General features: G+C 39.6%; 1 protein-coding gene across 1 annotated transcript; it reads left to right on the forward strand.

The window, feature by feature from the left end:
* The first annotated feature begins 2951 nt into the window (after nucleotides 1-2951).
* Nucleotides 2952-7800, forward strand: rgcc (regulator of cell cycle). The gene is made up of 5 exons (XM_077581018.1): nucleotides 2952-3101; nucleotides 3181-3357; nucleotides 5746-5829; nucleotides 6503-6565; nucleotides 7172-7800. Exons 1-5 carry the CDS (start codon nucleotides 3074-3076, stop codon nucleotides 7177-7179), a joined length of 360 nt encoding a protein of 119 aa, XP_077437144.1. The 5' UTR covers nucleotides 2952-3073; the 3' UTR covers nucleotides 7180-7800.
* Nucleotides 7801-13735: the final 5935 nt, after the last annotated feature.

A 13735-nucleotide genomic window follows, 5' to 3' on the forward strand; every position in this document is an offset into this window, starting at 1 on the left:
CTTGCTTCCTTTTCTTGATGAAAGGCCAGGTTCTTTAATTTGCGGTACTCCTAATTACCAGCAGATGGCGACCTGACTTCACATTACAAGGCCTGCTTTGTGGCCGCCTGAAATCCATGGTGCAGAACCCCAGGAGAGACACACAGTGTCTCAGTACTGTATGTGAATGGACTGATTGATGTTTACATTGGAGTTAAATTTAAGTAGGTATTTGAATGAATGTTATTATTATTATTATTTGTATGTATGTTAATAAATGTAGCCTATTTTTACTTGATGCGTTTTTTATGTGACCGTACAGGCAGATATTTACCGTGAATGGAATGATATGTGCATATTTTGTGTGAATGGACAGATGTTTACATTCCTTATTATGTGGCATGACAGAAGGGCGTGAATTTCACGCGTGTATTTGAAGGATAGACATTTTTGTGCAAGTATGTGAATGGACAGGTACAGTATTTGCATGCTACAGCAAACTAAATGAGGTGGTTCGATACATTTTCAGCAACATTATGATGTGAAAATCTGATGAATATATATTCATATCATAAATATATATAAAGGCTTAATGCACAATATATATATATATATATATACAGTGAGGAAAATAAGTATTTCACCCCCTGGTGATTTTGTGAGTTTGACCCTTTACAAAGAAAGGAACGGTCTATAATTTTCATGGTAGGTTCATCTTAACAGTGAGAGACAGAATATTAAAAAAAATCCCAGGAAATCACATTATATTAATTTTAAACATTTATTTGTCTTTTATTGAGGAAAATAAGTATTTCACCCCCTAGCAAAACATGACTCAGTACTTGGTGGAGAAACCCTTGTTGGCAAGCACAGCGGTCAGACGTTTCTTGTAGTTGGTCACCAAGTTTGCGCAGATCCCAGGAGGGATTGTGGCCCACTCCTCTTTGCAGATCCTCTCCAAATCCTGAAGATTTCGAGGCTGTTGCTTGGCAACTCGAAGCTTCAGCTCCCTCCACAAGTTCTCTATAGGATTAAGGTCTGGAGACTGACTAGGCCACTCCATAACCTTAATGTGCTTCTTCTTGAGCCACTCCTTTGTTGCCTTTGCTGTATGTTTTGGGTCATTGTCATGCTGAAACACCCATCCACGACCCATTTTCAATATCCTGGCTGAGGGAAGGAGGTTCTCACCCAAGATTTCCCGGTACATGGCCCCATTCATCCTCCCCTCGATCCGGTGAAGTCGTCCTGTACCCTTAGCAGAGAAACAGCCCCAAAACATAATGTTTCCACCACCATGCTTGACGGTGGGGATGGTGTTCTTGGGGTCAAAGTCAGCTTTTTTCGCCCTCCAAACACGGCGAGTCGAGTTGATGCCAAAGAGCTCGATTTTAGTCTCATCTGACCACAGCACTTTCTCCCAAGCCTCCTCTGAATCATCCAGGTGCTCATTGGCAAACTTCAGACGGGCCTGTACATGTGCCTTCTTGAGCAGGGGGACCTTGCGGGCACTACAGGATTTCAATCCATTACGGCGTAGTGTGTTACCAATGGTCATCTTGGTGACTGTGGTCCCAGCTGCCTTGATATCATCAACAAGCTCCTGCCGTGTAGTTCTGGGTTGTTTCCTCACCTTTCTCATGATCCGGTTCACTCCACGAGGTGAGATCTTGCGTGGAGCACCAGACCGAGGGAGATTGATGGTCAATTGGTGTGTCTTCCATTTTCTAACTATCGCACCAACAGTTGACTCCTTTTCACCCAGCTGCTTGCTAATGGTCTTGTAGCCCATTCCAGCCTTGTGCAGGTCTATAATCTTGTCCCTGGGTCTGTGGGAGCCAGAATTCTTGCTGGTTGGTAGGGGGTGAAATACTTATTTTCCTCAATAAAAGACAAATAAATGTTTAAAATTAATATAATGTGATTTCCTGGGATTTTTTTTAATATTCTGTCTCTCACTGTTAAGATGAACCTACCATGAAAATTATAGACCGTTCCTTTCTTTGTAAAGGGTCAAACTCACAAAATCACCAGGGGGTGAAATACTTATTTTCCTCACTGTATATATATATATATATATATATATATATATATATATATATATATATATATATATATATCCTTCAATCGAGGTACGTACGTATCGAATAATCTTTTATTGAAGAGATGCACTCCCCTAAAGTATATATGGCATACTGTACACTAGTATATATGTACTGTATTTTAATATTGTTTCAATTTATTTCCTTTTTTTGGGGGGTGGTTTTACCACAATTTTCTCGTTTTTTGTGAAAGTCCCAAATATTGATATTTATTTATGTATGTCTTTATTCATTTATTTTTGGGGTGTTTATTTTTTTTTTAAATAGATCAAGATTTTTCTCCCAATGCATTTCATTTCAATGCATCAATTAAATGCGGATTTTTGCAATTATGGCCCCGTCTCCATCTCCCGCAAATAACGGTGGTCCATTGCATATCACTAATGTTCAATTTGTAAGGGATTTTGTGTGGGAATTAAGTTTTGGATAGGCATTTTCTGCAAAAACAAAGAGAACACAAACATTTAGCAAACAAACAAAAAAGAAAGAAAGAAACAGACACACTTTATTTGCTATAGTGGGCCATAAAAAAAAAATCTGAGGCGGTTCAGAAATTGTGCACAGTAGCCTACTAGCAAAGTTAACAGCTGTTAATCTTAAATGTTAATCTTTACAGCTGTCTACAATTTATTCGTGACACCACGGTATAGTTACTCAATTCTAAGTAGTACTTAATGGCTGCAGTCAACCTTGAAAATCTGCACAGCAACAAGTTGATGGATATAAATAAACACGGCTGCATCACTCCATGTGACACACAACTTGTTTACTAACACTTTTTTTTTATGTGGAAGACGTCAGGGAAGTGTAACTTCAGCCGTGTGATTGACTCCGCCCATCTCCTGCAAGACCCTTCAAAAGCTGGAGCGCGCGCTTTGGTGCGACCAGTGCAAGACCTTCGGAAGACAAGAGCACAGCAGGACTGCGTGGGACTGAAACGGACGCACGTAACACACACCCCTACACACGGTACTGGATATTCCAGGGGAACCATGAAGTCTCCCAAACTTTCGCGCCATGGTAAATTGCTACAATTCCGCACAATCCTTGGCCACTTTGCGCACGCAATACTCTAACCTTTCACCCCCTCCACGTGTAGCCAAGCTGGTGGTTGACGTGGACGACCTGGACGACGTGCTGTGTGAGTTCGACGCCGTGATCGAGGACTTCACGTCCCCGATAGAGAAGCGTCACTTTCGTTACGATGAGCACCTGCGCACCGCCAAGCGGCGGAGCAGCGCCAGCGTCAGCGACAGCGGCATCAGCGATACAGAGAGTGAGTTGAAAAAAAGGTGGAGGCAAAACGTGCTGTACTTTCAGTCTGGAACTACTTGTCAAAAAAAAATAGTGAAAGTCTTCTGTTTCGACTAAATAGGCCTGCCAAAGTAAAGAGTGTGATAAGAGTAAAAATAAAGAAATCCAAATTTAAACTATAACACCCGTTTTGATAACTTGGCCTTTTGCATTGGACAATGCACATCTGTTAGAATAATCTGACTGAAATGACATGTTCTGCATCAGCAAAACAACATAACAATAAAATAATTGCTAAATTAGCTAATAATAACAATCTAGTTGCATTTGCCAGCAGTCATTCTTGTGTAGGGCATACATGCATGCATCAATATCAAACAATCATCTTGAGTAAGACAGCATGGGAAATATTAGTAATGCTCTGCTCTCTCCCGTTCCAAAGGCTCAAAATTCATTTGATGTACTATTTATACACATGAATAAATAAAAAATAAAAAAAAGTTTTTATATATAACCTTTACTTTTACATACACTTTGATAGACATCCATCTGTTTCTGTACCACTTGTCTTCATCATTTTATTTGATTATCATGTATGTGCAGTATTTTGATACAGTATTATCTCAAGGGCGGTGCAGTAAACAATTGGTTACTTAGCACATCGGGCTCACACTTTGGAGGTTGTGGCGTTCGAATGTGGGCTCCGGCCTTCCTATGTGGAGTTTGCATGTTCTCCCCAATGCTTGTGTGGGTTTTGAACAGTTGCTTGTTTATATGTGCCCTGTGATTGGGTGTCAAGCAGCACTTGGAGTATCCTGCTTCTTGCCCAAAGTCAGCTTCAATGCCATGGCCTCCAGTTATAAATAGTATTGAAAATGGAAGGATGGATGGAACTGTATGTTACACAACATGAATTTGATTTAATTCCTTCCATTTTAAATTGTATTCTAGTTAATGTTTTCAATGTAGAAATATAATTGTGAGTGAGTTATTGACACTGGCATGAACATACAACATGATTGAATGAATTTAAAAAAAAACATATTCAAAAAATGTTTTTTAAAGGGCAACGCAACAGGAAGTCAGACTCTTGCTCCACCCATCACTAAGATTTGAAATCGGCGCTCAAAGGGGGTGTTGCCTGGAGGATCGCTGGGTTGCGAATGGGGAGAGGGTTGGGCGTTGTCCGGCCGTGATTGACAGCAGAAGGCGTTTAAAGGAGGCGTGGGGCGACTATGTCATGCGGCACAAGTGACGTAGTTTATAACTTCTCGTGTAATGAGAGCACAAACAGCCAAACTGTGTTTATCTCAGTGTTTAACCAAGATGGCACCAAACACGGTTTTTACACCAAATTCAAGCTTTAAACAAATATGCACTAAAATGTCAAAATAATGACCAGTGCATGTAGACACCAGTTTATACAGTTTATCAGCAAAACAAAAGTTGATTTTGTGTTGAGTTACAGTACTCTTAAAAGAGAAATGTGTTTGTGTGGCCTGCCTGCTGCAGTATACAATGATGACAAAACATTCGTTCAATAACTACGTTAAAGTTTTTCTTTTTAGTTTAAAACGGCTTACCTTAACCAGAATACTTCTTCTTCTTCTTGGAAGATGAAGAAGAAGAACGTAGAAGAAGGCCATTTTGCCACTTGCTGTCGACTGATAATGACATCACAGTGCCTAAGGGCTCAGTTTGCAAACGTCACATGACCAAATCCAGAATACAGGTGAGCTGTGATTGGTTGTAACCTGTTACCTGAAGGCTTAGGCACTGTGATGTCACTTTCCGTCAACAGCAAGTGGCAAAAAGGCTGTCCCCTGAGATAGATAAAAACAAAAGGACTTTGCCACTCAATTCATATCCTACAGACGTAATATTAATCAGAATGCCATGTTTTGACTAGTGGGGTTGCATTGAACATAAGGAAACTATTTGAGTTGACTTCCTTTTTAAATGTCCATTTTCATTGCCATTCTCATAATGTAAATAAGAAAGTGCCAGCGGACATTTACTTGAGGGCAACAAACGAGTGAGCGTCTCTGAGCCTGGGTGGCTTTAAGTTCTGCCCGATGTCCCTTAATGTGATTTGTGGTGACACGTGATCCGTTAGCATCAAAGTGTCCGCTTTAAGCATTCTGATGGTACCAGAGAGGAATACTTGACGCATGACGCCAGGCCATTAAAGATACCTCACAGGGGTAGTTTTAAAAAGTGATATGCTGGATACATTTTTATGAGTTTTTTTGTGTGTGTGCGCCTAAGACGGGTCACATTTATTTGGAGCATATTTATTTATTTGAAAGGTACCTGACATCCAAAAATTGTATCTCTTGCTTCAATTTTGTTGAAAGTTGATTTACAGGTTTGTGCCATCTAACCAGGACTGTGTGTGTTTCTCACCTAGGCGCAGACTCGCTCAACCGAAACAGCTTTAGCCTGAGCGATGAGAGGCTCCACTCGCCCTCACCGTCACTGATGTCGCCAAAACGTGAGTGCTCTCTTCATACTTCCACATTGCATTCAAGCCACCTGGGAATTTGGGAATTCAAGGATGCAAGGATCTTTTTATTGTCAATACTCTGTCCATCCATGACATGTGAAAGAAACCAAATCGTTCTCTCTGTCTTGGGACCAAGCCGATCCTCATTCACACTCACAAACAATCACACCTAGGGACAATTCAGTGTTCCATTAACCTACCATGTTTTTTGAAATGGGGAGGAAACCAAAGTACAAGGGGAAAACTTACGCAGGCAAAAAAAACAACAATTAAAAAGTAGAGAGTAACAGAGTACAATACAAGCAGTGGGGCGGCATGGCTCAGTGGTAGAGTGGTCGTCTCCCATCCGTGAGGTTGTGGTTTTGATCCCCACCCCTGGTGCAGCAGCCAACCACAGATGTGTGAATGTGAGGCTTTGTAAAGCGCTTTGGGCACCGTATGCTGTAGATAAAAGCTCTATAGGAAAAGCTGCACATTTAGCATTTACCGGAGTGGGGCTACGATATGTTACCACTTGAAGCGTGCTCACGATTTCTGACCAGAGCGTTCTTGTCACATAAAAACAAAGTATCTAACTTCCGTTTTCCCAGTTTTTTGGAATACGCAATTTGTGATTTTTAAAAACGACCTAATGCTAACTGTCTGTGTGTTTTCCTTGCAGCCAAACTGGGTGACACCAAAGAATTGGAGGACTTCATTGCTGACCTGGACAAGACTATAGAGAGTAAGCACCAACGCCGTCCAGCTGTCACATCCACTGTGTGGCTACTTTGTTGTCATGCTCGAATATTAGCAATGCTAATTTGCAGTGGTGTCACACATCCTGTGTTGGACATCAAGCAGGAGAATCTAGTTGGGTTCTGAAAGCTGAAAGGCAGAATGACGATAAGGCCAAAATGTACACACGATCAATAAACAGTAATGCATCCGTCAAACCGGGATAGCATTTCATTGTGGGAGAAGTGCACACCCTTGCATGAAGTGTGGCATGACATGCTAGCTAGGAAGGTGTAGCCGTAGCGCCTTTCTACCATTTTACCGCAGGCTTGTGAGTGTCACAACTTGCATTAGTGCATTTGGAATGTGCGCCCTACAAGCTAAGGAGGCGACAAGAAGGAGTTGTCTGTGTTTGCCTTGCTCAGCATTGCTCTTTCACAGCTCGTGCTGGACTTGGCAGGGGCGCTAAAGGCAGGCAGCCAGGCCCCCGTTAGTCCGGGTGGATGGCATGTTTACTGGGGCCACGGGTGTTTACGAGGCCCTTGCCAGTAAAATGACACTTTTAGACAAACCAGAGTCTAGTCAGGTCTGTCTTTTTCCTGTCTGCTCTCAGGCATGTGATGTGGCCAGCTGGCGGCCATTTTGGAACATAGCCATGAAAGAGAGAAGGAGTCTGGACACCCACCACAACAAACCCGCCACCAAGCTGCACCTGCCCCCATGACTGAACCACCCTCCAGCAGGATACAGCTGCTGGATGGTTCCAGGTTGTCTTGCAGTCTAGTCGGCGCTCGGCTAGCTCCATGTCACCTGGCGAGCGACACCCAAAGGACTCATCTGAATTAGCATTGCAGTTGGAACACTTGCCGGTCATGTGATTATGAACGTTTAGAAGCTGAGGGGACTGGACATTTTCTCCACACTGGATGATTATTATTATTATTATTATTATTATTATTATTATTGTCATATTTTAGTTTACTCCCTCATGAAAAACAAACAGGGCAGGGTTTTTTTTTTTTTTTTTTTGGTAAAAGGAATATATTTGTAATTTTATAAAGCTTCATATTGTAAATGTATTGCTCCTTTTTTGTGAAATATATTTTTGTACAGCATGTAAATAATTAATATTAAATGGTCTGATTAAGTTGGTTAAAAGAAAGTTTTAAAAAAACTGGAAAGCAACATGTATTTAATACAGTGAATACTTGCCAGAGATTATATTAAAGTATGATTATTTTAGCTTGTTTCCTGTCTTTATTTTTAGTTTTTGTTTAACTTTTTTTTTTGCTTCCACCGATATTGTAGCATTAACTTATGTCCATTTTGTCATTTATTATTATTTACATTTTTATGTTTATGGGATGAAACTGAATGCAGACATCCCCCAAAACATTTTTTTAAATGGACATAAGTGTATTTCACAGGACAAGCAACAATATGCTATAACATGCTGTATGCTAACTTTCCTAGCATCTCACCATGTTTAGCAATTGATGACTCTTATTTAGCTAAACAGGTAAGCAAAATATTAGAACTAGGTTTCTGTACTAGAAAACCACAACACCACAGTAAAATGAAGTCTCTAACAAAACATTATTATCAGTGTAAACGACAGAATTGTTGACATGGCTCTTGTAGTGGACCTAATCTGTGACTGTCCAGTTGTACCTAATAAAGTGGCTGGTGACTTGTCACTTGCTGTGCGTGTCCTGCCTTCCATTACATCACTTGAATGTTTGGCCCAGAGTAACACAATGCACGCAACACCATAGTGACAGGTGAGACGCTTACACATACACATAGCATACACAAATAAATATACCGGAATCAACCCCTCAACAACAGAGGCACTTATGTAACTCGGGTGGCAACAGGATCTATTTGCAGAGGCAGGGGGACACGGCAGTGAGCCGGTGCGGCATTTTATGTCGGATGTAATCACCCCTTAGTTGGGGTTCAAAGGGCAGGGAAAATGGGGCATGCAGTCTTCTATATTAGGCTGCAGACTTGTGGCGAAGCAGGTGCAGACACACTTGGGACCAATAAATGTCTATTCCATTTCATCTACGACCACTTGTGTGTCCTATGACATAATCTATTCTCCTTTGGTACTGAATTGACAAAAGTATTATCATACACCTTTGAATTAATTCATAGTTTGGACTAGCACCAGGTCTCAGGGTACTTGGGCCTTACTGTAAATACAAAATAATATTGGTGAGAATAAAGTCAGAGAATTGCATGAATAATGTTGTGCAATGTTTAAATATTACAAGAACATGTACAGTACAAAAGAAAGAACGTGTATTTTTTTTAAAAAGACTCTATCTGAGGAAAAGTCAATACTTTACAACATTTTTAAAGTACAACGCTCAAAATTTAGAATAGTAATAATTTTACAAGGACAAAAGTTGCAATATACCACTGATGAATTCCCATCATTTGTAAGTGCTACAAGAACAGATTTCCAATTAAAATTTGTCATTTGATGGGTATAAAGTTCCATTCCAATTTACTAGAAAAATAATACACATAAACATAATATATATATATATATATAAATATGAGAATTTTATTGTAATATAGGAAAAATGAATGATATAGAATAAATTCACAACATTAAGACATGAGACAAAAAGTTTAATTCCAAGAATATAGACATAATTTCACCAAAAATTTCCAGATTTTTTTGGAGTATAAAGTCATAACATTAATGAAAAAAAAAAGTGATTTAAATGCAATGTAATATACTGCAGGGGAAACATATCCTAATTTTACAATAACGTCAAGCAAAAAGTCATTTTACGACAAGTTGTATTACTTTTCTTTTAATTTACTAGAAAAAAAAGTTCTAATGAGGAGAAAAAAAGTCTTACAAGAAAAAATACAAAAACCTAACCAAAATATTACTGAAAATTACATTTGATTTTGAGAAGTTGCAATATTTACAAGAACACATTCATATTACAAGTCATAATTAAACAAGAAAAAATACCTTTACAAGAATATAGTTCTAATATTACAATGAAAATGTATTTTCCCAGTTATATTATAACAAACAAAGTCATAATTCTATCAGGGGGAATAAAGTTGTAATCTACCAGAGAAACTTTTTTTATTTCCCCAAAAGGTTAAATATTCCCAAAAAAAAATTCCAGAAAAAAAGTTTAAATCATCCAAGCATAAAGTTGTAATTTACGAGAGGATTAAAAAAAAAACTATACATAAATTTGTAGTATTAAAAGCAAAAAAAATAGCATTTAATATTGGATCATGGCAACTGTTTTCATAGTAATGTAATTGCTTTTTACATTTAATTTTATTTTCAGTCACTGATAGTGTAGTGATACACACTCCTTTCTTTGGTGTAGCAAGCATGGGTTCAGTATTGGTGTAAATGTGAGTATGAATTGTGTCAGTCTCTGATGGTGTCATGGGTGACATGTAAGTGTAGAACTCAAATGCAGTACACAAGACAAGTCTTTACTTAAACCGGTCAAGGGAAACTCACACTGCATCGTCATTGCAGCACAACACCAAACAGCCACGGGGACAGGCAAACGGACCAAGGTACAACTCGCAGTCGGGAACAGAAAGCTGTAATGGTTACCTGGGAAATGACAAGGCAGCAAAGTCAAAAAAAAGAAGTGTCAAAAATGTGAGATGATTCCAAAGGAGAGTGCTGCAGTCCTGCATGAGTGCAAAAGAACAATCTGGCAATCAGTGAGGAGGAGAGGCTTGATTAAATACTAGGGGTGGTCGTCTTTGAATGTCTCACGATTCGATTCGATTCCGATTTTTGGGTGTGTGATTCGATTCAGAATCGATTTTCGGATAGGAACGATTTTTGATTCAAAATGATTTGATTGACAATGATTTTTGCTACAATTTATAGATGGTCAATTAATCTTAATTATCTACTCCAGTCTGACTCGCTAATGCTAATTAGTGCTCTTCTCGCGGCACTTTTATCACTCAAAAGAACGTCTCCAAGCTGCAAAAAAACAACTTTTATTGGAATAACTTGATCGTGGCTTTTTCCTTCTACTTTATAATGTGGCTACAACTTAACAGTGTATTGGACCGCGTGGAACCACACTGCCTCTAAGTGGCCAAATCGGGTACAACATGAACAGCGCTCCCAATAAAGGCACACACAAACAAAGGGAAGACAGTATAAAATAATTTAAATAAAATCAATTTAGGGACATTTAAAATCGATTCTGAATCGTACTAAATGAGAATTGTTTTTTGGCACACCCTTATTAAATACTGACTGATTGCTGCTTTGAAACCCAGATGAGCAGAGTGGCTAATGAGGTGGGTGTGGCTGAATGGCACAGTGGCGCAGAATACGGTGTCTTGGACTCGCCAAGTATGGTCTTCCTAAGAATGTACGTGAGAATGTTCTTCCTAAGAATGCGAGCCAACAGCTGAGTACTTGTTAATTTGCCCGATGCATCCTTGATTTAAGCTAGATAAAAAGAACATTCAGGTTCTCTGTGCATTCTTGGTTTATTAGACTTTCTCTTCAGCCATGATAGTGCTTTTGTAGTCGTGAATCTGATATTTGCACTCAGTAGGCCTACTTGAGTGTCTTTGTAATGCAAGCACTTAAAAACTTCCTTCAGCCTTTAGGGGCCACTTGTCCGGATCGACTGTATATCGAAGTGTGCGTTTGTTTCCTCTTTGCTCTTCCTTTGGTTCTCCTATTTCGCTCACTGAGCTCAAGTTTCTCCGCCATTCCCACACTTGCAGCCCCGATTGTGTACTGTACAAGTCTTCTGTTGCCAACACTAACACTGCCTCAAAAACAAGAGATGTCCGCTAAATGCTGCCAAGTGGGGATGTTGTTTTAGACGCACGGACGGACCGCCAGTCCCAAACCGCACTTTAAAGGATTATGTCTTGTGTCAACATCGTCTCTGGGATCCAATCCCAAGACCATGCTTGTGTTGTCAGTCGCAGGACGGTGTGAGTAGGAATTCTTCAATCATTTCCAAGTTGGAAAATGGAAAGTTTGCCAAGTAGCATTTGTGGCATAGTGGAAGATGGGGTATGTGCCAGCAGACCGCACTGAACCTTAGACCTGAATCGTAGTTCAATTGTGAGCGGGAATCAATCCCAACTGATTTAGGGCAACAAACAGGTTGACGACAACCTGGTCTGGTTGCCAATCAAATCAAAATAGTAATTGTGGAAAGGTCATTGAAAGGAAATTATCCAGTCAGCTGTGTTAATTAAAACCCTTATACTACTACCAAGGGCATTTTATATCCCAACTAACTACATGCTGGACTGATTACCCGTCAACCACTGGGCAATTCTGAAAGGGGAATTGAGTGAAAATCAGTCCCATTCAAGTCAACTAAGTTAACCACTAAACAGGGTTGGGAGGGTTACTTTTAAAATGTATTCCGTTACAGTTACAAGTTACCTGCTAAAAAAATGTAGTGAGTAACGTAATCCAAGTACCATAATATTAAAGTAATGTAACTTGATTACTTTAAATTACTTTTGGATTACTCCAATACTGAGTATGCTCATGAAGACAAAATAAAAATAAATATCACCACAATATATAGTCTATACAATGTGCCCTTGCTATTTGCGGGGGTGGTAGGGACCCGGGCAGCCTAAAAATAGCAAAAATCCTTGTGTAATTAAAAAGCATGAAGGCTATTGATTGATTGATTGATGTCCATATTCTTTTTTTTTTAACTGTCACTGAAAGCATAGATAGATAGATAGATAGATAGATAGATAGATAGATAGATAGATAGATAGATAGATAGATAGATAGATAGATAGATAGATAGATAGTCATCCAATGAGGATGACGATGTGTGACATCAACTGCAAAATGAACTTTCATCCCAGTCACAAGTTTAGCAGTGTAAATGTTGTGTATGATGTTTAAATAGTGGATTGGTGTAAGGAAGATTTGTTTGGAAGGTGTAACTCCTCATTATGGTTGTAGGCTAGCGGGCTAGTTAGCAAGAAGCTACAGCGCGTAGCATGCCGCTGGACTCTCAGCTCAAACTTTCGCCCCGAGTAAGTTCCAGTGAATACCGGTCACCATTTCCTCCTCCCGTCTTTTTCAAACTGCCCGTGTGTGGAGGACACGACTAGTCAGTTTGTGTGTCCCCTCCTCCCCGACATGTAGCAACGGTCCCACTCGCTCTTGCTCTGTCGCGCTCTCTCTCTCTCTCATCATAGAAATTGTAATCCCTCGAAGTAATCCCCCATTATAAATAAATGTGATTACGTTTTTTTTCCTGTAACTGTAAGGGAATACAGTTAAAAAAAAAATTGTAATCTGATTACGTAACGGCGGTAGATGTATTCCGTTACTCCCCAAGCCTGCCACTAAACCACTGGGAGTATCTAAAAACATTTCCAATTGCTATTTCTCACACTACTTAGTGCAAAATGCATACTATACTCTGGCATGTTTTCCAATCAATCACAATCTTATTGCAAACTGATCAATAAAGATAAATCATTCCTACTCCATGTGAGCTTTATAAACCACTTCACACACTACTGGATACCTGCCAGTCAAGGGTGGGAATTGGGTATTGAGTAGAATCAATTCTTACACATAAGTTAGCTATGTAAACCACTACACTATGTGGCACTTGTTGCAAAATCTTGAACTTTAATTGTAAAAGCTGAGACAAAAAATGCCCTTAGTTAAGATTTATAAAAGGCCTTAATGTCTTCCTTTGTAATTGAGTGGTTACCGTGGTTACAATAAAAACTCATGACAGGAAAGTCTGCTGAAAAACGGAACCGAATCTCCACTTGTGATTGTGAAAAGTATTCTAATTTGGAAGTCTACAATATGACTCAACTTCCCCTCATGAGCTTTCGAACTATATGTAGAAATATTGTCCACATTTCCTTAATTTTGTTTCATCGACACATGGAAGACGCAAAAAGTCAAAAATGCACATCTAGTGCCTGACAAATGGACTATGTGATGAATCGGCAGTGATAGCCGGTTGCCTGCTCAAAACTTCCCTCCTCTGCCAACTGTGCTGAAGTAAAAACACGTAGACGTGCATGTGTCCAAGCCAGCTTCCTTCAATATGATCAGCAGACTGTGAAGAGCCGCTGGCCAACATTGGGAGCTGGTCATGTAAGTGTATTATAAACTGGCAAAAGTATT

This window comes from Vanacampus margaritifer, chromosome 11 (assembly GCF_051991255.1).
Source record: "Vanacampus margaritifer isolate UIUO_Vmar chromosome 11, RoL_Vmar_1.0, whole genome shotgun sequence".
Taxonomy (NCBI): Eukaryota; Metazoa; Chordata; class Actinopteri; order Syngnathiformes; family Syngnathidae; genus Vanacampus; species Vanacampus margaritifer.

What these genes read in the sequence shown, in the direction of transcription:
- rgcc (XM_077581018.1), top strand. Translation starts at nt 3,074, where the DNA reads ATGAAGTCTCCCAAACTTTCGCGCCATG. An exon ending in CGGCATCAGCGATACAGAGA is followed by an intron (nt 3,358 to 5,745) that starts GTGAGTTGAAAA and finishes TTTCTCACCTAG; the next exon opens with GCGCAGACTCGCTCAACCGA. An exon ending in GTCACTGATGTCGCCAAAAC is followed by an intron (nt 5,830 to 6,502) that starts GTGAGTGCTCTC and finishes TTTTCCTTGCAG; the next exon opens with CCAAACTGGGTGACACCAAA.